The sequence below is a fragment of the Mytilus edulis genome, chromosome 4 (genome assembly GCF_963676685.1).
Source record: "Mytilus edulis chromosome 4, xbMytEdul2.2, whole genome shotgun sequence".
In the NCBI taxonomy this organism is placed as follows: Eukaryota; Metazoa; Mollusca; class Bivalvia; order Mytilida; family Mytilidae; genus Mytilus; species Mytilus edulis.
In genome coordinates, this window is record NC_092347.1 from 41,971,054 (window position 1) to 41,995,296 (window position 24,243).

The 24,243-nt window shown below is 31.5% G+C and overlaps 2 protein-coding genes across 5 annotated transcripts; one reads left to right on the top strand and one right to left on the bottom strand.

Annotated features, from left to right (window-relative positions):
• Nucleotides 1-220: 220 nt before the first annotated feature.
• LOC139519695 (small ribosomal subunit protein eS6-like) lies at nucleotides 221-3,793 on the bottom strand. The gene is made up of 5 exons (XM_071311913.1): nucleotides 3,683-3,793; nucleotides 2,867-2,998; nucleotides 2,008-2,218; nucleotides 1,030-1,179; nucleotides 221-493 (listed from the first exon to the last, which is right to left on the bottom strand). Exons 1-5 carry the CDS (start codon nucleotides 3,686-3,688, stop codon nucleotides 264-266), a joined length of 729 nt encoding a protein of 242 aa, XP_071168014.1. The 5' UTR covers nucleotides 3,689-3,793; the 3' UTR covers nucleotides 221-263.
• A 2,598-nt stretch (nucleotides 3,794-6,391) lies between these two features.
• LOC139519696 (cotranscriptional regulator ARB2A-like) lies at nucleotides 6,392-24,243 on the top strand. 4 transcript variants are annotated; one of them, XM_071311917.1, is made up of 12 exons: nucleotides 6,393-6,530; nucleotides 10,610-10,665; nucleotides 12,119-12,143; nucleotides 12,922-12,975; nucleotides 13,440-13,540; nucleotides 14,206-14,268; nucleotides 15,356-15,483; nucleotides 16,519-16,657; nucleotides 17,013-17,132; nucleotides 18,201-18,317; nucleotides 19,092-19,176; nucleotides 21,686-24,243. In XM_071311917.1, the coding sequence occupies exons 2-12, from the start codon at nucleotides 10,636-10,638 to the stop codon at nucleotides 22,078-22,080; spliced, it is 1,257 nt and encodes a 418-aa protein (XP_071168018.1). In that variant the 5' UTR covers nucleotides 6,393-6,530; nucleotides 10,610-10,635; the 3' UTR covers nucleotides 22,081-24,243. The 4 variants fall into 4 exon arrangements, with proteins under 4 accessions (XP_071168015.1, XP_071168017.1, XP_071168018.1 ...); XM_071311918.1 differs by having other exon boundaries at nucleotides 6,403-6,530; nucleotides 12,925-12,975; XM_071311914.1 differs by lacking the exon at nucleotides 10,610-10,665 and having other exon boundaries at nucleotides 6,392-6,530.

Sequence of the window (24,243 nt, forward strand, 5' to 3'; positions counted from 1 at the left end):
GTTAGAGAACGGAAACCAAATTTGGGACATATAGATGTACGTACAAACGGACAAGGCTAAAACTTAATGCCACCTTCGCTACAGGGTGGGGAATACAAAAAGGTTGTGTTGATCTTTTGATATCACTTTTTCTGTCTAATTTTGTTATAGTTTCTATTTCATTGGTCTATAGTCCTCATCTTTTTCTTTCTCTTTAGAAGGAAATAAAATGAAAACCATATCTTTTCAATTTTTTTTTAATTTGGATCAGCAATGGCCATAGTCTATGCTTTAGATTGCGACTGTGACACAGATGTTCTACTGTTAGATCGACTCCTTTTTCTTTCTTTCTTCTCCTTCAGTCTGAGGGCCAAGAGCTTAGCATATTCTGCAGCATCATCTTTCCTTTTAGCGTGACGCCTCTTTTTGAGGGCAAATCTGTGTCTTTTACGTTGAAGTACAATTGGAGTTACAAGTCTCTGAATTTTGGGAGCCTTTGACTGAGCTTTCTTTCCTGCAAAAACAAAAAACATTGTTTTTTTATTATAATGTTTTCTTTCCTAAAACAATATAATTTGAAAACTATATTCAAATAAATTTGTAGAACGATAAATTTGACTTTATAACAACAAAATATGAAATAACAAGGACAGAAAACTGGATTTTCCTATATGAAAATGATATTTTGTACACAAGGTCTGGAATTGCGAGAATTTTCAAAAATAAGTCAGCTAAGATCCATCAAGATATATGGTTGTTTCAACTTATCAAACATATCATTTAATAGCAAAAGCTTAAAAACTATTTCGTAAGGAAGACTAAAAAAATTAATTAAATGGCAATAAAATTTCTAGTTCTCGCCTTTTGACTGGCAAAGCCAAAAATTACTAGTCAGGAACTCTCCTTCAAAAATATATAGTGAACACTCAGTGTGTCATTGGGTCGCTATCTTATTTACATATTTCCAACATCTACTTTTTTAAAATTCATATTGACAAAAAGATATGCTTATAAAATAATGCCACAATGTACAATGTAGGGAAAACTAACCTTCTTTCACAGCAAGTGGTCTGCGGACAACATATTGTCTGACATCATCTTCTTTTGACAAGTTGAAGAGTTTTCTGATTTTACTGGCTCTCTTTGGACCAAGTCTTCTTGGGATGGTTGTATCAGTGAGGCCGGGGATGTCTTTTTCTCCTGGGAAAACATATCTTTGAATTACTTAAAGAAGCTCAAAAAGAACAATGTCTACTTTTCATTTAAATACTACATTTTTGAGGGATTTGTGCCGATAGGACCATATTAAGTCTTGCTAATACTTTGATATTTTAAGAAGCAAATAAAATCTATTGAAATTTTTGATAAATACAAACAAAACAACCATGAGTAAATTAATACATATCAAATCTTTCATCAAAGGAAAAAAAAAATCATAAACACACAACAATTGAAGACATTTTTTTTTTAACAAATTAGAATAAATGTTATAAAGGGACATAATTCAAGAATGGTATATGTGACACTTCGCATATTCATAGTTGGTCTGAATTTAGTAGTAAAAAGCATTGTGTATAAGATTCATAACATTTGGTCAAGGCAAACTTAAGTTAAGAGAAGGGAAATGAAAAATTGCTGTTGAAAGGGGCACAACAAAGTGATGCATCCAAATTCAAATTTGATCTGGGTTTTATTTTTGTTATAAGCATTGTGTATAAGATTCATAACATCTGGTTGAGACGAACTTAAGTTAGAGAACTCAAAACTAAATATTCAGCAATGTTTCCATTAGCAATGGACACAACTCTAGATGAGTAAAAGTTACATGTATGTCATCTGATTTCAATCTTCATCCTTGTTTGTGTATTAATAAGCATCGCATAAGTCTATAACATTTGTAGAGTCAAACTCAAGTTCTAAAGAGTGAAAAATACAGCATTTATTTCATTTCTAAAGGGATATATATAACTCTAGAAAAATAGCAGTATATTTGAGTTTAAATCTTTAAATGATTCAATATCAATTTACCTTTCTTGACAACAACTAAAGCCAAAACACTCAAATTACTGTCTACAATACATCCACGGACTGACTTCCTGCGTCTTTCACCAGTTCTCCTTGGTCTGAAACAAGAGTGACCTTTAGACAACAGCAGACGTACTCTACCATTAGTCAGAACTCCCTGCTTCATGGGGAATCCTTGCTTGTCATTGCCTCCAGAAATACGTACTACATATCCCTGTTGATAAAATTTAGAACCATACAGAAAGGGAAAAGTTATAAGGATATCTTATTATGCATTAATTTTCATGGTGCTTCATTTTTTTCAGTTTATAACCATAAATAATGTGATTAGTACAACTGCTATTTTAAATGCAAGTTTTTAAATTTCTATTTCTTATAAGTGCACTTGAAAGATTTGACATTATATAAAATCAGAATATGCCTTAATTACAATGTAGTAAATTCTAAAATTTTCTACATAAAAAACATGTTAAATCTGAACTGATCAACTGGACGTTTGACTAACAATAATTCAATCTTGTAGAGAGAAATGAAAATCAGTCTTCCATAATTTGGACAAAAGAAACCATGATTCGTTTTCCTTATTTTTAAATTGAGAAACTAATTGTGTTCAGACAGCTGATTGAAATAGGATCATTCAATTATTGTTGTATTTTTTTTATTGAAGAATTGGTGACCCCTAATACAGAAGTGGCATCTTGTAAAAGTTGTTGCCTGGTAAAATTGAAATTGTGACACTGCCAGGTGTCCAACAAAGCAATCTCTACTGGCCATGTGAGCTTACAAGACTGGGATGCTACAAGTTTTTTCATTTTTTTTTAAAGTATAGGTTATAGATGTTTTTCATGATGTGATTACAAACCTTCCATTCATCACCAAGACTGTCAGCAGTTACTTCCTGGGCCATACGTTTATCAAAAAACGGTCGCAATTTCTTTTCATCGTCAACTTCTATAAGCTTTTGACAGCCAGTGGCTGGGAAAGAAATGTTGAGCTACAAAAGAATAATAATAAAATAATGCAACAAAACAGAGATGTATTCTTAGCAGCTGAAGTATTGGAGTTGGCAGGAAACGCCGCTCGTGACAACAAGAAGAGCAGAATCATTCCCCGTCATCTCCAGTTGGCCATCAGAAACGACGAAGAGTTGAACAAACTCTTGTCTGGTGTCACCATTGCCCAGGGAGGTGTTCTACCAGGGGGGCTCAGAAGACGAAATAGGTTTGAAACAAACGTTACGAATGTATACAATGCCTTAAACAAAATGTATGCAAGTAAATCACTTGTAGTATCATATTGTAGCATAGTTATCTCTCTGTCGGCAAATTTTAAGGTAAATGTTGTCAATTAAGTGTTTTAAATAGGGGGATTGGGTCATTTTCAGTTTTTCCTTCTCAAGTAACAGTTCAAACACTAGCCCCGACATGCTCATTCTGCAAAGTTAAAATTCAATAATGATTGTAATTGGAAAACGCTCTAAATTTATAATTTGTTTCGTCTAGGTACCATCTTTCCGAGTTGACCAGAAAATGGAATCGATCTTCATCTGTCGCTTTCGGGCCATTGTGTGGTGCTTTAATGTACCTCGGAGTAAGAGGCTATATCCAATTAAGCAGGAAGGGTTACTATTTATGTTTTTATTAGAGTAGATACATAATATATTTGAGTTGTAAACTACCTTCATGCTGATCCTTGTGATCAGAGAGCGACAACCGGAACAAGAGACAGAATCAACGGGTAACACTAAGACCTAAAGGTGACCCTGAAAAGACCCGAAGATACGTTTCGCTGCATTCAAATTCTCAATATTTAATAAAAACTTGAAACTTGAAATATTTTATATATATTCATTTTTTTTAATTCAAATTTTACCAAATCATAAGTTAAACATTTAATTAAAGAATAAAAAGAAAACAAAAATGAATCAAATACATATTTTATTTGCCAAGGCTCGAAATGAAAGGACCTGAAATTCTTCATCTTCAAAATATTTTTGTTTATGGCTTTACTATAAAACGTTATTTTAAAACAAAGGGATTGAACAAAAGGCAACGTCTATACAAATCATTTCCCATATGGATTTAATCATCTTATATTAAATAATATATTTCTAATAATTCATAGTCAGACTAAAAGAGTGGTATATGTGGTTATAGACTAAATTTGAACAGTTATATTATTACACCAAGTATTATACAAATCTTCCAGTTTCATGAATAAATTGTTGGACAAACATGAATGTAATATCTCATGTTTTCATCAATATTTAAACCTGAACAACCCTGTAGCAGGTCATCAAGATTGAAATTGTTAAATATCCTCAGTTTTTGAAAGAGCTCATATCTCGGGTAAATGTAAAATGTACAAACATAAAAAAAAAACTGAATGAAAATTATTTTCTATCGGATCTCCACAGGCACACACAGAACTATCGTACAAATGATCACAGAAGGGGTGATGTTTTAGGTCACTATCCTTTCTTATCTGGCAGTGAATTGTATCATGTTTTTGTGAATCAATGGAAAAGCCTCGGAAAACTGGTCATCCTCATTAATCAGCTTTGTTTTGAATTCTGTAAAGCATTTAGTGGTGGATCCCGGAACCCCATTTTAAGACAATCAATGTACTTGAATGATTTAAAAGGGGCTATATGGCTGGAACCGTCCTTATATCCTGGGCATAGAGCCCCCATCTTTAAAATGACTGGATCCGACTCTGGCTTATAACACTTGTTACTTCTACATCGTGCACATGCCACTTTTCAAGAGTATCTGGAATAAAACTCAGTCCACTGGTCTTATAGGCTGTGGTTCGACATTGAGGAGTTGTAAATATTTTAATTTCTCAGACCATACTGGGCATTAGTGTTTGCATACGACAAGACACCAGCAGCAATGTAATAAGGAATATCTCCAGAAATGGTTATAGGAAGAAACAATAATTTGATTTATGTCGTCTATTCTGGAGGAAATCCCAATCTTATTATTTGCATAATCTCCATTTACGATATCCCCTTTCGATTACCAGATGCACTTCTAGCAGCAGCTTAGTTGTACAGACTCAATTAGATAATTCGTAGATCAAATTCATCAGTTACTATTTTATTTAATTGCGTTTACATTTTGTTACATAAGAAGTCAAAATTCGGACTTGAACAGATATTTTAATGAACTCAAATCGGTCGGATTTATTTAAGTTCTTTAACTTTCTTTGTTTTTAGTCAGTCATGCACTTGGGAAAGTTGAATTTGATTATAGAAACAATATTTATGAAAAAGACATTCTGTTCCAAACATCCTAATTGAACGAGAAAATAATAAAACCTGAATGGACCTTAACAAAACGCGTAGAGATATCTTTACTTTACTTAAAAGAATTTCATGTGGTAGACAGTCAAAAGCTTTCGAAAGATCCCGATAAGTATATATCTGCCACATACGGCATTTTTTTTTATTATTCAGAACTGTTTTCCAATCTTCAAGCAGTATAAACCAAGTTATCTGAAATCCATGACCTTTTATGAATGCACATAGAAAAGCATGAACAATATTTTTAAAAAAATCAGTCAAGTGTTGAGACATAACCATTTCATATACTTTTGAAATTGTAGGTAAAATGTTCACATGTCAGTCTATAATTTTTTTATCCAGTGGATCGGTTTTTTTGTGAAGTGGAACGATCTGAGCTTCTTTAAGTCTGCTTGGAAATTCAATGGATTCTATTGTATTATTTATAAGTGTTGTTATATGTTTGTTCAGTACTGGTGCACAAGCTCGTAATACATTCGATGATATCTGATCTACTACAGTAGCTTTTTATATATATTGATCTTCTCACCAGTTTGTCTACAGTGTCAACATGAATAGGTTTAAAATCAAAAAGTTTATCATGTTATGTGTTAGCTTTATTCAGGTACATGATTAGATATACTGTTCCCAGCTTTATTTTAAAAAATAATTTGTTTTTTCTTCAAAAATAGTACCCATTTGACTTCTAAAGTGAAAGAACTGTTTTATTCAGTTTTAAATTATTTTATGCAAAAGTAAGTTGATTTACAAGAGAAAGGGCTTAGACTGATTTGATATGCACAGAAAATGTTATCAAAATCTAAAATTGAGGAAAAAATTATTGAAAAAAAGTCATTGAAATTTGAATAAATCTGACCATATATTATCAGTCTTTACATTTATCAGTTCAGTCCGAGTTTTGGCGTCAATTTTTTTTTTAAATACATGTTTTTCTTTTATTAAAAGTTTAACTTAAAATTTATTAAAGTTCTAACACGAAGAAAAATACGGATGGAGGAAATATTATTGAAAATTTAATAATGTTGTATCGTCTAATTTGGTCTATTCAAGTCTTTTCAGGGCCACATTCATGATTTTAGTGAAACCCCGAATCAACGAGAACTAACGAGACAGGAAGTAATTGATTTTTGGGAAATCCCCTTTTAAGATTTCCCAACTTATGAAATTGTTGTGTTTGTTGTTTTTATCATTATTAGCATCCTGTGGGACAATAAAATGTGTAAGTTGTAAACAAATATGTTAAACGAGCAATTGTCTTGTCCAACCTAGTAATGTCGAACTGTATGGATTTGGGAATAGTAGGCCAAATCTCAACAATATGTGACTACTTTCAGTTTCTTTACTTTCAATTTGTCTAACATCCAGAACTGTCACTTCTACTTGTACCACTAAGTGACCACCGCCATTAGGTTGACTAGCCTATCACTGTTTGATGTGCACTTGCAAACTTAACATGTCCAAAATAATATGAGGCAGGCATTACCTGTAAATGGGGACGAAGTCTGTATGAATTATTTTTTTGTAACTTAATTATTTGTCAAAAAAAAAGAAACGGAAATACCGTAACGTTTCCGAGTTTGGTTCTGTTGTTAGGGATTTTAGTTGTGACGTTATTTAAATTATGACGTCATATGCAATGTAAACAAAGAAACGCTATCATTAGGTAACGTTTTTTCATATCAAGGAATTATTAAAAATGAAATTGGTATTGCACGTTTCTTCCTATTTTATACTAGACTGATAAATATATATTTTACTCAAAGTTTCATACAAACGAGACCGGAAAAAGGAAGTATATTGTACATTTCTGCGCAGGTCCGGGATTCCAAAACATGACATAAAAAAAATTGAACGATTTTGAGTTCATTAGTACAATGAAAAATTCGGGAAATTTTCCCGAATTTTTTTTTTTTATTGAATTTTCTACTGTTATTGGGGACTTCGTCCCCATATAATTTAAAAAAAAATGAAAAAAAAAATGTCATGTTTGTTGAACACTTGTTTGAATAAAGAGTTCTTTAAGAGAACTTGGTTAAAACAAATATAAATATGGACCAATTCAAGTACACTTTCTAGGGTGTGCTCACTTAAGTGACTCAGCATAAGTATTTTTTAAACTTAAGCACATCATAGAAAGTCAAGTTCAGGTATTTCACATCCAATCTTTTATGGTAATATTCTTTACAAAGCACAAAAATGTCAGTTTTCACCTCAAAAGCTTACAAAACCTTTAAACAGACTTATTAAGAAGGGATATAGTTACAATACTGTTGTCAGGTCATTAAAGATTGCATATTTTGGCTTTAATATTGATTCACTTTTAGGGTCTTTGCATCGGAACTAAACACATTTATTTTAAAAAACAGTTGTTGGCATGACACAGGTTATGTTCTTCTCATATATTTTATGATAGTATGATACTAAACCCCGAACTGGAGGGATTGTGCCTGATATTCACATGAGGAAGACATAATCTTTCGATCAGTTTAATTGAGGTCTGGAGCTGGCATGTCAGTTAACTTCTAGTAGTCTGTTGTTATTTATGTATTATTGTCATTTTATTTATTTTCTTTTGTTACATCTTCTGACATCGGACTCAGACTTCTCTTGAACTGAATTTTAATGTGTGTATTGTTATGCTTTTACTTTTCTACATTGGATAGAGGTATAGGGGGAGGGTTGATATCTCATAAACATGTTTAACCTCGCCACAATTTTGTGCCTGTCCCAAGTCAGGAGCCTCTGGCCTTTGTTAGTCTTGTATGACTTTTAATTTTAGTTTCTTGTGTATAATTCGGAGTTTAGTATGACGTCCATTATCACTGTACTAGTAAACATATTTTTTTAAGGGCCAGCTGAAGGACGCTTACGGGTGCGGGAGTTTTTCGCTACATTGAAGACCCATTGGTGGCCTTCGGCTGTTGTCTGCTCTATGGTCGGGTTGTTGTCGCTTTGACACATTCCCCATTTCCTTTCTTAATTTTAATAATATTTTAATTGTTTTGAAATTATTGACATAGATATTGTTACTGCTTGTCGAGGATCTGGATTTTTTTTCACATAATTTTGATTATTTTGTGATAACTTTAAAGTTTGTGCATGCCCTTTTTCAAAAAATTATAAAAATCACATTACCAGCGAATTTTCTTACCATTTTTCCAGCAGTGATTGATAAATAAATAAATCTTTGGATGGTTGTCAAATAAGCCTTCATTTCTCTAAGATATTTTTAAAAGTTTGAAGGAACAATTTTTTTTTTTAGTTATTCCCCTTGTAAAGATTAAATGATGTGAAAAATAGGGAACAATCGAACTCTGTTCTTTTATTTTTTATGGCCCCGCAACAAAGTTGTCGGTGGCATATAGTTTTACCCTTGTCCGAAATTCCGTAATTCCGAAATTCATGACTGATCAGTTGAACCTTTTAAGTTTCTTAATAATTCTAACAGAACAGAGCCTTCAGTTAACAATAACATCATTCCTAAATTCCGTAATTCCGAAATGTGGTCATTCCGCAATAAACCATTATACAGTTTTTTTCTAAACGCCTTCAGATATTGGGCTGATTTTTGGTATGTAAGTTTACCATAATGAGTTACAGATCAAGTTTAAGTTTCGTTCTGCTCTGCAAATTTTTGCCGAAATTACGGGCTTTGGACTTTGACAAATTGTTGAAAATCACAGTTATAGACTTTATTTTTATACGCCTCCAGATTTTCAGCTGATTTTTGATATGTGAGACTACCTTCATGTTTGTGTCCACATGTGTTATTGAAATTACAGATTTTTCAACTTTTTCATAAAATGTTGAGACAGGGCCGTTCGTGTCACTTTGACACATCTAGTTGTAATCTGTACATTATAGAGCCAGATTGAGCTATTTTAGCCCGAACTGCTATACATGTACACAACCTGACAAATTGCAGTTTTAATGAAAGTATCGTTTAAAAAACAGGAAAAAGGATTATGCTCCTTTCATAATAAAACAGGAGGAATTGGACATTTTCCCAAGGGTAGTAAAGATGTATCACATTTGTCAAAAGATAATGTAGGGAAACTATTTGTAAGTGCCAATAAAGTATACATTTACACCCCACCCCCCCTCTTTCTAAAAAAGCAGGTAGGGAAACTATAAACTGAAAGGAAAATGTATTGTTCACCTCTCATGTTAATTGAACCATTAGTGAAGACTTTGACATTTTAGAGTTTAAAAATTATTTATATTTGGTACAAATGTAAGAAGAAAACAATGCTTTGTTCATAAATATGTTAATTATATGAACCTTCATAAGATCATTAACTGATAGTACATTGTAGAGTTTACATTGAATATGACTTACACATACATTTTGTAAATTGTATGCTGATTCATACAGAGACCTCCGAAAAAAAAAATATATATGTTAAATTTTCTTTTGTAAAAATTCATTCAATTATGTATTAAACTATTTTCATAAAGGTTTCCTTGCCCACCCTCATCACATTTCTCTTAAAACTTCTGAAAAGATTTTTTATAGCTTAATTAGCAAGCATATGACAAAACATTGTTTTTTTTTATTACATCCCAACCCGAAGTTAAGCCTTTTTACCTTTTGAAAATTAACCATCATTGTCTTTATATTGTCAAGATGGTACATGTACATTTTATATCTTCTTTTTAAAAAAAAATAATATATTCAGATAAAATTAATTGTACAGTTATGCTATATAGTATAAATGAGTGTGTAAATATGTTTTTTCCTAATTAATTGAAGTTGTTTTGCACAAAATATTAATCAAATTATTGAGGCTCCCACAGGGTACCCCCCTCAGGTCGCAAGGTTGCTTTTAAATTCGTTGAGAGGTCGTTTTTAAGGGAAATGTGCAGGTCGCAGGTCGTTTTTTCCAACACAGAGGACGTAAGTCGCCTCTATAAAGCCCAGAGGTTGCAGGTCGTTTTTGAAACTGCGGGAGCCTCATTATTATACACAAACATAACCTTCTTTTTGCATTGTAAGGTAAAAAACAAAGTAGAAAAGAAATTTCACACTGTGCGTTTGGGATGAAGAAGAGCAATAAGAGTTTTGTTTCTTTTCCACTTGGCTAGTGCCATGAATCACCTACCTTCTTTTCCATTTGGTCTTACCGGTAGAATAACTTAGTATTCCTGTTAATTCACATTATTCAAAACCATTTAACTAATGATGCGGTATTCATTTTCAAACTTGTACATTTTTAGTGTTGACTAATTTGACTTATAAAAAAAGAAATTTGCATGATATGTAGTTTAAACTAAGAATTTGTAAAATATTTATTGTAGGATTAAACCAGTTAAAACAGTTGACTATGGGTAACTTTTACTCCTTCTTAAGAAAGGTACTGCTTTTATTTATTTTATAATTTTATATGTATATCTGCTTCATAAAATTATAGCTAACATTCATCCCATCAATTCCCAATACCTTTTATGTCGGTGCAAAAAACAAATATTTCAACTTAATTTGTCAGTCAATTTAAATTTATAATAATAAGTGTAAAGAATGCATTGGACTCGTAAATATTGCTGAGAGTTTTGAGAATGCTAGTCGCTGAAATACCAAATACATGTAATAACATTTCATAAATGTGTTTTCCCCCAGTAGACAATGAAAAGATACATTTGCATATGAAAAATTAGATTTTTGGTGGGAAACCCATGTGATCATGTGACTCATGTCATGTGACAGGATTTTACATATGAAATGTAATAACTTATTGTGTTAATGTATGCATAAACTGTAGGTGGAATATATTTAAAATAGAAAAACTTTTTTTAAATATTTTCTGCAAAGTTCTACAGACTTTCATCTTTAGTTTATCATATGCAATTCTTTCCCTACCCGAATATATTATACATGCATATTGTTAATGTACAACAGTAAAAAGATGATCAACTGTTGTATAAAGGGTACAGCTTGTTAATAATATGTACATGTATAATTGTGTATTAAAAGTAACAAGCAATGATATTAGGTAAATCACACACTTTCTAAATATGCTAAGACAGATTTATAAGAAGTAACCAAAAATGGCTACAGCATATTTAGAAAGTGTGTGCTTTACCTAATATCATTTCTTGTTACTCAACTACAATCTTAATTAACAGTTTTTTTACCAAAGGTCATGGTTTGTTAGTGGCACTCTGGCATCCTCCACCAATATCATGAATATAAACTGACAGCCACAAAATAGCACAGAAGTGCTGAAACTGATGTTAAATAAAAATCAATAAATTTTTTGTTATGATTCAGGTCAAAGAATCGTAAATAGTCTGTCACAGATTTTGGTAAAATTTTGCATACAATTTTGGTACCATTATAAACTTATGATTATCAGTATCTTAAGATTTTATTTTAAGGGTAAATCAAAAGTCTATAGTTCATGTAGGTTGTTTTTTAGCATTCTATCCTATGAAGCAAAATCTAAGGATTCCTAAAAAAGTTACTTATTGAATTTAAATTGAGATTTAACTAACATTAGCTGAAACTGAAATTTAGCTGTCATTGAAATTTTAACATATATTATAATATTTTTGTTGTTGGCACATGCACAATGTATTTTTAATGTACAAATGAACATTGTAATTAAATAAAATTTAATCAGTGATATAGGTATACATGCAGATATAGAATAATAGGGACTTCCATGTTGACTATCTAGATGAGCCTGAAGGGCAATTTTAGATATTCTAAATTAAATAGTATCAGAATTAAAAAAAATATTTAAAAAGACAGGCACATGAGACATGACAATGCTTTGAATTATAAAAGTGTTGTTTTTTTATTTACAGAAAATGTTTGAAGATGAAGAAGAAGGTAAATATACCAGTATTTAACATACATAGAATAGAGAATGGAAATGGGTAATGTGTCAAAGAAACAACAACCCGATCAAAGAGCTAAGCAGAAAACAGTACAAGGCCACCAACAGGTCTACAAAATCCCCAACCAAGAGGCGTGCTTCAGCTTGCCTCTCAACAAATTATAATGTATACTAGTTCCTGAAATACTGTGGACTCATTATTATTTGTTTGATATGAATTTTCAAGGATTTCATGGGTACAGGTAAACAAAGAAATTAAATATCATCGAACATACAAGTTCTCCTTTACCAACATAAATTGATACCCACTAAAATAAATGAATTGACAGTAGATGCCACACTTAATTCTGAAACTAACAAATAAAAAAAATACACAAAAAAACACAAGACTAACAAAGGCTAGAGCTAGAGTTTCCTGACTAGGGACCGACAAATAAATGCAGTAATTTTATTGTAATGCATTACCAAGTGAGAACCACAGCAGTAAAAATTACTAAATAATAGGAAAGAATTGAAATTTTGATAAGCAGACCTCCATAAAATTCATGATTAATTTCAAATTTCATGAAAACTAATACCCCAAAAAATCATCATTTTCATTTTACATTTTGATTATGTATTTAGAGTTGAGACATTCCAGAGTCATAGATTGCATAGTTCCAGTGTTTGTATCTTTAGAGAGCGTGATAAATTAATTTAAATACCATTGAATATTTAGATAAAATTTCTTTATGAAATTTTTTTTTTCTTTTATTCATTATTTTTTTTTAGCAGATTATGACTTTCCAACGACATTAGGAGGATTTGGATACCATTTCAATGAAGGTAATGGTAATTTTTTTCCTAGCAATATTATTTAAAAAAAAAAACAACATAAAAAGTTGTGATGCATGAGGTAATTTTTTTGTAGTCGACAAACCTTAAATAAACACTGAAGAGCTGGAACATAAAGTAGAGTAAAACCAAGCTGAAGAATCTGGGATTACTATGCCTGAGAAAGAATCTTGATCTTTTCACTACAAATTTTGTTGTAAAACAATGAAAATATTTTCTGTACAAAGTTTCAAGCAACTGGGTTCGAAATTATATCATTTTCTGTTAACAGGAAAATTTATAAATACTGATCTATGATCCAGCTTATTGTCTTGTCAGATTTCTCTCTTGATAATTTGACTTTCATGAATCATTTTACATAAAAATCAGCTAATCCTGCGCCATGCTTAGACCCCAATGAGACACACACTGAAAATTTCTGAATCTTAAAATAATGAATTATTTTTCTTCTTCAGATGGACAGTTGAGAAATATAGAAACAGGCAATGGCTATAACTTTGTAGAAAAAGAAGATAACCATAGATACAACCAGAAAAGATATGAGGCCATTGGTGATGTAAGACTTTTATTTGTTTATATATTTTTCATAATTATTTAAAAAATCAACAAATACACACAGTCTACAACACCATTATTACATATAAATCTAAGTCATCACAAGTCTTGGCAAGCTTTTAGATAATATTACATTGACTGTGAAATAGCTAACTTCATAACAGGAGGCCTCTGTTGCCAAGTGGTATAAGAAGTTCATCTACTGTACCCCTTACATATATACCACCGAGGTTGTGAGTTTGAATAACGCATATAGCAGGGGTGTCCAATTCAGTTTTAATAGGCTAGGATTGCATGTTTTCCTGCTTAAGGTCACTGATTCTCTCCTTCCAATCTGGCTTCTTCCATTAAATAAAAACAGGATGTCATGAAATAGACAACAGTGCTGAAAGTGATGTTCAAAACCAAAAAAAAAAATCAATGAGTACCATATTTGTTAAGGACTGTTCCATTAAAATGTACATGGTATCCAGGGAAGGCACTTTGAAAACAGAGTGACCATCCATAGAAGCGATTTAAAGTCCTGCATAATTTTTAACCTGTTCAACACAATATTTGGTATCCACCCATAGTTGCCTTCCCTGGGTCCCATATATGTTTTTTTATGGAACAGCCCTAATGGTGTACATCCTTTCTCATTAAATATTCCTTTATTTCTTATTACAGATCATAACAGACTATATCTATGAACTTCTAGAAAAAGAAGGTTTAGAAAGAGTTAGCATTCCAGTAAGTAAAACAAGTGTTGGACATCAATGAGTTTCCGAGATTGACATTCAAAAGTTTCATTATTATTCTAAAATTAAAGACATCTTTGTGATATCATAAGAGCTTTGAATGTATAGCTTTTAAAACTAAATGTACCAAGCTATGTAAATAGCTTTTTATTGTGTCACAACCATGTATCATCAGTACACCGGATATAGGTACTAACCAAGCGGGCATGACCGATTTTGACTTTAAACGGTAACGAAAAACTTTGTTTTGCTTTATCAATATTCAATGTACCTTTCTCAACATTTGAAATTCCTGCTTCCAAATAATTTTCGCATTGATTTTTTCCTATTCATAAAACAACTTTGATATTCTAGTAAGAACAATTAACTTGTACATGCGCAAATAGTTGTGAATGTCAACACGAACTTTCAATTTCCATACAGTTGTTGAGACATTTACATGTTTTATCTGAAAGAAACCTAATACAGGGCAAAAGTAATAGTTATCAATCATAAACCTACCTGTGATTACTCATTACTTGAAACTTTTTGGGCAATAACGAGTATGAAAATAAAGTTTTTGTGTACGGTGTACAACAACTTAACTATGCACCGTACATAAGGATTTATGTGGTCAGCTAAACACCGTACACAACGCTTCTTTAGGGATAAAATATCGAAAAATAACATATGTATGAAAGATTTCAATGCCAATTATTGAAACAGCTATACTTTTTACACACACACATTAACCTTCTATAAGAAAAAGAGTTGCAAGGAACATAGAATTATATCGGATGAGACGAGGGCCAGCTTCTTTGACAAGTATTTGCACATGCTTTTACAATGTTTAAGTAATCCCACTTATTTTGGGGAAAAAATGAGACATCACTAATCATCAACCTACGACCAAATCATTTCTTAAAACAGCAATTATATTTAGATTGAAGTACACATTGATATTATGTGAACAAAACAAAAATTGTTGTTACCATGTAAGATCAAAATCTCTCACGCCCGCTTGGTAAGTACCTATATCCGCTGTACGATGATACACGGTGGTCACTGTATCTTTCTATAGTGCAGAGAACCTATTGTAGGTAGATGCTGAAGCAGATGACCCTACTTCCTTCTTCTTCCAATCAAAAGATGCACAGAGTAATCCAGATAAATTATTGATATTAATCCATGGTTCAGGGCCAGTGAAAGCTGGACAATGGGCAAGAAGGTAGTGTAATGTAGTATTCCTTATTTATGGTTCATGTTGTGTTCATAAGTTATATTTTGAAATAAAGCTGAACAATGGGCAAAAAGGTACTTTCTTTAAAACATTATGTAGTAGTTATGCTATTTGGAACATCAACTCTAAGCTATAAGTCTATATTATAAGGGGGGAGGGGGTATTATGTTGTAGTTGCTTTGCTATTTGGAACATCAACTTTAAGCTATATTATTAGGGGGGATATATTGCTGTAGTTGTTTTGCTATTGGGGACATCAACTCTAAGCTATATTATTATGGGGGATATTATGTCTTAGTTGTTTAGATATTGAGGACATCAACTCTAAAGATATATTATTATATTATGCCTTAGTTGTTTAGCTATTGAGGACATCAACTCTAAAGATATATTATTATATTATGCCTTAGTTGTTTAGCTATTGAGGACATCAACTCTAAAGATATATTATTATATTATGCCTTAGTTGTTTAGCTATTGAGGACATCAACTCTAAAGATATATTACTATAAACCAACTTAATTTTTGTGGATACTTCATTTTGCATTTAGCCCTTTCTAGCCTATTTCACAGCAATTCAATTTCACGATTTTCAAATTCATTTAATGTAGTTAGATAAGGAAAGATCCAAATTTTAAATCTGTGCAACGATTTATGTTTGCTTTTTTTTTTTCTACTCGCAAAAGTCTTTAAAATATAGCTGTTGATAGAAATTGAAATGAATTTAATTAACTGACTGGTTTGAAAGGAAAATTTGGAGAAAGTTAACTCATTTTTGCCATAATTTTTGTTTTTTCTACAACAAAACTATTAAAATGTACTTTGAAAGTAATTTGGGAGCCCCCCCCCCCCCCCCCAAAAAAAAAATAAAATAAATAAAAGAATCTTTAAGATTATATTCCATTACCTACTTCATACATTTGATATCCATGCATGTTAAAAGTTCTCTTTATGGCAACACATGGGCATCAGGTACTTTTTACTTTTGAAAAACTTAAATTTCACTTTTTTTACTATTTACAGATTGATAATGAATGACTGCCTAGCCAGTGGTACACAGCTTCCATATATTAAATGGGCCATGTCCAATGGTTATGGTGTAATAGTAGCCAATACCAATATTAACACTGCCAAAGTAGGCAAAACCAAAAAGAAAATAAGGGTTTGTATTTTAGCTGTTATTGTATCGAATAGCATAAAAGATAAATACTTTAGTCTTCGCAAATTTAAATTACTTGGTACATGTATAGAAAATATTAAAATTATTTACCGTGTTTTATTTATTTCAATAAATACCAATTTTTCTGAGGTTCAGGAGTCGGTTTCACAAAAAAACTATGATCGTAAAGAACAATTCAGTATACTTACGATCAATCTTAATCGTAAGTTTTTTTGTGAAACAGACTCCTGGACAGCTAATGACTTTTTTATTGTAAAATATAGTGAAAATGTTGAAAAAATTATAGAATAATCTTTAGATGAACTGATCAATATTATGGTCATCACTTATCTTATAGGGAAGTGAGAGTCCTGAAAAACATACTACATATTTATGGGAAACATTTGTTCAGCCTGCCCATGCTAAGAACATAGCCATTGTTGCTCACAGTTATGGTGGTGTGTGTGTTTTAAATTTGGTAAGTTTTTTCAACTAACCTATGCAGTCTTGCAGAGTACTGGATTGACTTTGTTGAATTTAAACCATGACTTCCAGTGGTCCTATACAGATTGGAAATGACACTTTGTGTCTTTTCTTTACAATAACATGTGAACTGTTCATCCAATGCTGTTGGAATATAAAGAATATTCAGTTATTAAAAAGAAAAGAATGTCCTCATTGGAAAGTAAAACTTAAGGGAGCCATGGGAAAGCCTATTTCATTGACTGGTTCTGCACCCAAAATTTATTCTTAATCAAGAAAAATGATGATTTAGATTTTTTTAAATCAATGACATGAAACAATCAGACCTGGCAAATAACTGTTAAATGCTTGCACATTCCTGGATCTGTATTATATTTATCTTTATGTTTATGACAAGTCATATAACAATCAGCATTTTTCCGTGGTCATCTTGATGGTTTCTTAGATTTCGTCTATATTCAAGTACACAGAAATTACTGAACCATTATAACAAGCCCATGCATTATAGGTTGTTTCTGTTGGAGCTATCGCAATTGGGATATATGTTTTAGTATGCTATGAATCAAATACATTAGAATTTAGGTCAAATCAGTGCACAGGAATTGGACAGATAATGTCCCTTTGAGCCAAAGAGCATTCCTCATATCAGGCATAGATACATGTTTACCCTGTATTATTAGCATCAAAATGATATTTATAAAAAAATTATCTCAAATTTCAAATAAGACAAAGAAGTGAAATTTGAAAATTCAATAGTTTTAAAGCTTCATGAATGTAAAAAATGATGAATGAGTTTTCATTCGATAAAAGAATTTTGACAAATGAAAGTTGAGAACATGTCAACATTGGGCGATTATATAAAAAAATAATGGGGAAAAGTAAAATAACTATGGACTGGGGAAAATATAGTTGTTGAAATACAAGCATATTTTGATGAATACAACTCTTGTTTTAAAGCATCATCTTATTAGCAAGCAAATACTGACAAGCCTTGAAAACTGTGTGAAAAGTATAGTATTTTTCTAACTTTAATAAGAGGATGTGCATTTTTGTTCATTTTTAGGTGAACAACTTCTTGAAGCAATTTAAGGAGAGAGTGTTTGCTATGGCCTTTACAGATTCTGTCCACAGTTTTCAACATCAAGAAACAACAGAGGAGACAGTCAGCTTCTTTGTCGAGGTAAAATTATGGTTTAGGTTGAAAAGTATCATTTTATAATGATTGAGTTGTTATGCTCCCTGTAAGCAACATTATAAGGTACAGGGGACAAACTTATAAAAAAAAGGGGAGGAGTTAGAAAAAAAATATTGCGAAAAACTTAATTTCTAGATTGCATTGTTATGATTGAGCATTTTTAAGTGTCTGTTTATCTTTACATAAGATATTTTCCATCTGTATATCACTTATACTACATGTACTAGTATCCAGCATAGTAATGCACAATGCATTTGATTCCAGCATAAAGGATTCAGATTTGATTTGATTTTTGGTGTTTTAATGCCACTTTTAAGCACCACATTTAGGCTATTTCATGGCGGTCAGTTTTTATTGATGGAGGAAGCCTAAGTGCCTGGAAAAAACCACTGACCTTCTATAGCAAAACTGACAATCCTAGTCAATTAAGATTGGAGTCGAGTGCACCCACACGAGCGGGGATTCGAACTCACAACCTCTGTTGACTGGCTAGTGATTTCAGTAGTAAATACTTGGACCACTCGGCCACAGAGGCCCCTAAAGGATTCACAATGTTGAGGTTTATTATTATAAATGAATCATGTTTTAAAAATGTTTGGAATGTTTTTCTTCCAAAAGAACACATAACATATACAATTCTATTAAGCTTGATATAAACTATAACAAATTACTGTTTCCATTTTGAGGTTTATTTTTCAAGCAGTTTATAGTCTGTGTATTGTATCTTGAATTTCTTATCCATGCCATGATTTATTTCAGCGAGGTGTAAATTGGGCATCATCTTATGATAAATTAGACACAAAGTTAAAGACACATGTAGATTATACCCCAACTCTTTCAGCAGGTAAGAAAATAGGAATTGAAAGTACTTTTATTTGTGACCTTTTAAAATAGTTAAAACCTTTGATTCATTTTTAATTTGTGGTTTTCAGCTTTGCATTATCAAAGAAGATGATATGGGTTTTTTTTTAATATTTTTTAGCTCACCTGGCCCGAAGGGCCAAGTGAGCTTTTCCCATCACTTGGCGTCCATCGTCGTCGTCCGTCGTCGTTAACTTTTACAAAAATCTTCTCCTCTGAAACTACTGGGCCAAATTAAACCAAACTTGGCCACAATCATCATTGGGGTATCTAGTTTAAATAATGTGTGGCGTGACCCGGCCAACCAACAAAAATGGCCGCCATGGCTAAAAATAGAACATAGGGGTAAAATGCAGTTTTTGGCTTATAACTCAAAAACCAAAGCATTTAGAGCAAATCTGACTGGGGTAAAATTGTTTATCAGGTCAAGATCTATCTGCCCTCAAATTTTCAGATGAATCCGACAACCTGTTATTGGGTTACTGCCCCTGAACTGGTAATTTTAGGGAATTTTTGCTGTTTTTGGCTATTATCTTGAATATTATTATAGATAGAGATAAACTGTAAACAGCAATAATGTTCAGCAAAGTAAGATTTACAAATAAGTCAACATGACCAAAATGGTCAGTTGACTCCTTTAGGAGTTATTGACCTTTATAGTCAATTTTTAACCATTTTTCGTAAATCTTAGTATCTTTTAGAAAAATCTTCTCCTCTGAAACTACTGGGCCAAATTAATCCACACTTGGCCACAATCATCTTTGGGATATCTAGTTTAAAAAATGTGTGGCGTGACCTGGCCAACCAACCAAGATGGCCGCCATGGCTAAAAATAGAACATAGGGGTAAAATGCAGTTTTTGGCTTATAACTCAAAAACCAAAGCATTTAGAGCAAATCTGACATGCGGTAAAAGTGTTAATCAGGTCAAGATCTATTTGTCCTGAAATTTTCAGATGAATCGAACAACCTGTTGTTGGGTTGCTGCCCCTGAATTGGTAATTTTAAGGAAATTTTGCTGTTTTTGGTTATTATCTTGAATATTATTATAGATAGAGATAAACTGTAAACAGCAATAATGTTCAGCAAAGTAAGATTTACAAATAAGTCAGCATGACCAAAATGGTCAGTTGACCCCTGAAGGAGTTATTGCCCTTTATAGTCAATTTTTAACCATTTAATCGTAAATCTTAGTAATCTTTTACAAAAATCTTCTTCTCTGAAACTACTGGGCCTATTTAAACTAAACTTGGCCACAAGCATCATTGGGGTAACTTGTTTAAAAAATGTGTGGCGTGACCTGGCCAATCAACCAAAATGGCTGCCACGGCTAATAATAGAACATAGAGGTAAAATGCAGTTTTTGGCTTATAACTCAAAAACCAAAGCATTAAGAGAAAATCTGACAGGGTTTAATTGTTTATCAGGTCAAGATCTATCTGCCCTGATGTTTTCACATGGATCGGACAACCTGTTGTTAGGTTACTGTCCTGAATTGGTAATTTTAAGGAAATTTTGCCGTGTTTTGTTATTATCTTGAATATTATTATAGATAGAGATAAACTGTATACAGCAATAACGTTCAGCAAAATAAGATCTACAAATAAGTTGACATGACCAAAATAGTCAATTGACCCCTTAAGGAGTTATTGCCCTTTATAGTTAATTTTTAACATTTTTCAGAAATTTTTGTAAATTTTTAGAAAATATTTTCCACTGTAATTACTGGGCCAAGTTCACTATAGATAGAGATAATTGTAGCAACAAGAATGTTCAGTAAAGTAAGATCTACAAACACATCACTATCACCAAACACAATTATGTCATGAATTTATCCGTGTCCATTGTTTAATATGCACAAGACCAAGGTGAGAGCCTCTAGTTTTTAAATGCTATACTTTTATTCAATGGAAAGTAGAAACTATCACAACAACAACAATGCTTTATTTTAAGAGGGTTACACAGTTAGCTATATAACTAATCTTCCCTGAGGCCCTCATCATGAAAATAAAACAAAATGCAAACATATACATTGAAAAAATGAACATGATGACATAGAACCTTGAACAATTTATATTTTCCAGTAAGCTGTTGATGCATCAATATATATATGTATATATATAAGCTATGCAGATTTTTTATTGTCTAATTATAAGAAGAACATTCCAGATAATTTAAAGTGCTTCTTTTCTGGCTAAGTGACTGAGGGGGAACATGAACATTAAACCCAAGTGTCATACTTGTTATAAGACCTTTGACAACCACAGATGAGGCTCCTGAACTTTGATAACCACTAATGAGGCTCCTGCCCTTTAACAACCACTGATAAGGCTCCTGACATGATACATGCACATAATTACAATTTTGTTCATGTGATATGTTTAAATCTTTGAATTCTAACAATTACTTATTATATCGACTGCACAATTTGTTTTATTGTGGTTTTTTTTTTATCTCTAAATAAATGTTATTTGTTTTATTTTTTTATAACAGGGACAGACAAGCATGAATTAACCTCATACACAAGTATGAAATCTATATTTAAATTTATAACAAAAAAATATTGTGAGCAAACAGGAACACCGCTGCCAGAAGGCTTTGATGATACACCAGAGGAAGCTGATGAAAATAATTCATCCAAAGATACGGAAAATCTAGAAACACCAATGTCACAGGACATGACAGAAGATTCACAGATGTCGCAAGATGCGAATGAAGAATCGCAAATGTCGCAAGATACAGAAAGTCAAGAAACTTCTGAGTTAAAAGATGCTAATAAGGAAGGAACAATGTCACAAGAGACAGTTCCATCAGAGGACAAGAAACAAACTTCACAAACATCTCAGGACGGGAAAGAGACAAAAGACAATGTAAAGTCAGAACTGTAAATATTAAATGGGGATATTGATAATGGATTGTTACATGTATATTGATTGCATCAACATGTCTATCTTAACTCCAGTTAACAAAATGACAATTGAGTTCCTTCATTTATTCAAGTTAAATGTCGACTTCTAACAATTAATAGTGAATAAGCCCTTCCTTTAATCTAATTGAGGGTCTATGGATGGGTGTCCTCCAGAAGAAGGTGTTAGATACTTTATATGCATATTAACTAATTGTTTTGCTGTGTGTCCTTATTACCTTAAAAAGTGATTTGTGAGAAACGGTCAATATTTTGATTTTTGATTCATTGACTTATACATGTACCCCACATCTGCTTTTATTTATATTAAGTATGCACTGTATTTTAGTTCATAAAAATTATGCATATATTTTAAGAAGTTCAAACCTTCTTTTTTTTTTTATAGGTTACATCAACTCAATTAAAAAGCTTAAAAGTGAAAGTTGTTTTTGAAATTTTTAAAGTAAATAAACATCTAGAGATTGGTAAATGTTAAAGGCACAGTACATGTTTTTTCATGTTTGTTGTTGGAACAGAAATGAGTTTTTATGGGTTGTAGAAAATAGAAGTAAATTAAAGCATATTGGAAATTATGGCATTATTTTGAGACAAAGTATTTAAAAAAATTATCAAGAAAGAAAAGAAGTTGTATATGAATAAAAAAGAGAGTATCGAAAAAATTATGAATCAACATCAAATTCATTAAAGAACAAAAAAGTTGTCTTCTGAATTTTATACTTTTGGTTAAATGGGGGCATTTTATAGCTGGCATAAGGTTATGAGTCTTTTCTCATTGTAGAAGATCATATTTTTGGCATAATATATACCTGTTTGATATTTACCTTTTCTTACTAAACAATGTATGTTTAATGGAAATTTTTCTTAGCAACCATATTACATATCTTTATTATTATAACATCTTCAAGAAGGTTTGAAACAAAAGTGTATACAGTGTTATAATTCAAAAAGTGTAATGGCATCTTAATCCCAATCCTGTGGTTTTCCTATAGCCTGGCAGCTTATTAGCATTTGCATGTAAAATGCGCATTTTTGTATTTTTATAAACTATTTTTTATCTATGATAGTTTAGTAAAAGAAGAAATTTTTAAAATAATTAAAATTTGAAAAAAAAACTTTTAAATTGATAATTCTACAAATGGATAATGATAATCTGTCAAAAAAAGAATGCATCAGGCAAATAATATGAATTCAATTTAGTTTAAACAGTATTTTATTGTGATAAATTGAATTGGGGTGGGCAACAGGCATAGCATATGTAAGCCCTCTTCACTGGATTCAATTTTACTTATTTAAGTTTAAACAAGATTTTAATTTTAATTTGAATGCTGATGTGAAATTAAAGCTATAACTTTCTTATTTCTGCTTTAGACATTCTATGTCATGGCTTGTGAAGTGACTATAAAACTTTGCATAATTAATGAGCTCTATACTAAAAGATGACAAACAAATAAGGGGTTTTGCTCTTAATTACATTCATTGAGTCCATAAACATATTTTGTCATTGATATCTATAAAATTACAACATTTTCACAGCTGTTCAGTTTTCAATACAAAACAAGAATTTTTGTAGATACTGATCAGGTTATTTTTTTAAAGAATTCATGTTGATATTGCAAAAGAGATCTCAAAATTGTATGACGTTAGTTTTAGTAGAGCTACAACGCATGAACAATTCAGTCGGTTTTCATCAGGCACAGAATTCATCTTCTATGGTATTTTTTTAATTTTTTTTTTATTAAACCTCCAATGATGTATTTCGACTTTTATCCATAAAAAAATTGTCAATAAAAAACAGGAACTAAACATTTTGTTTATTTATTGTTTTTTTCTTACTTTCTCTCTTCCTTGCTGCAACAAATTATTTTTCAACAATAAATTTAGACAATTTGAGAAAAAAAAAGTAACACATTTGTCAGTTATTGATTGACAGGTTGTCCATTAAGCCACATGGAAATGTACTTCACAAAACATTTGTCAGTCATTTACAAGTAGTAGAAACTTGCAGACTGCTTTGTATGTAATTTTGTGAGTGGCATTATGTATCTTTCTGATTGCTGTTGAAGCTAATGTGTATAATGAAAGTATTTTAAAAATGCTGAAATAAAAATAAATATTGATATAGAAA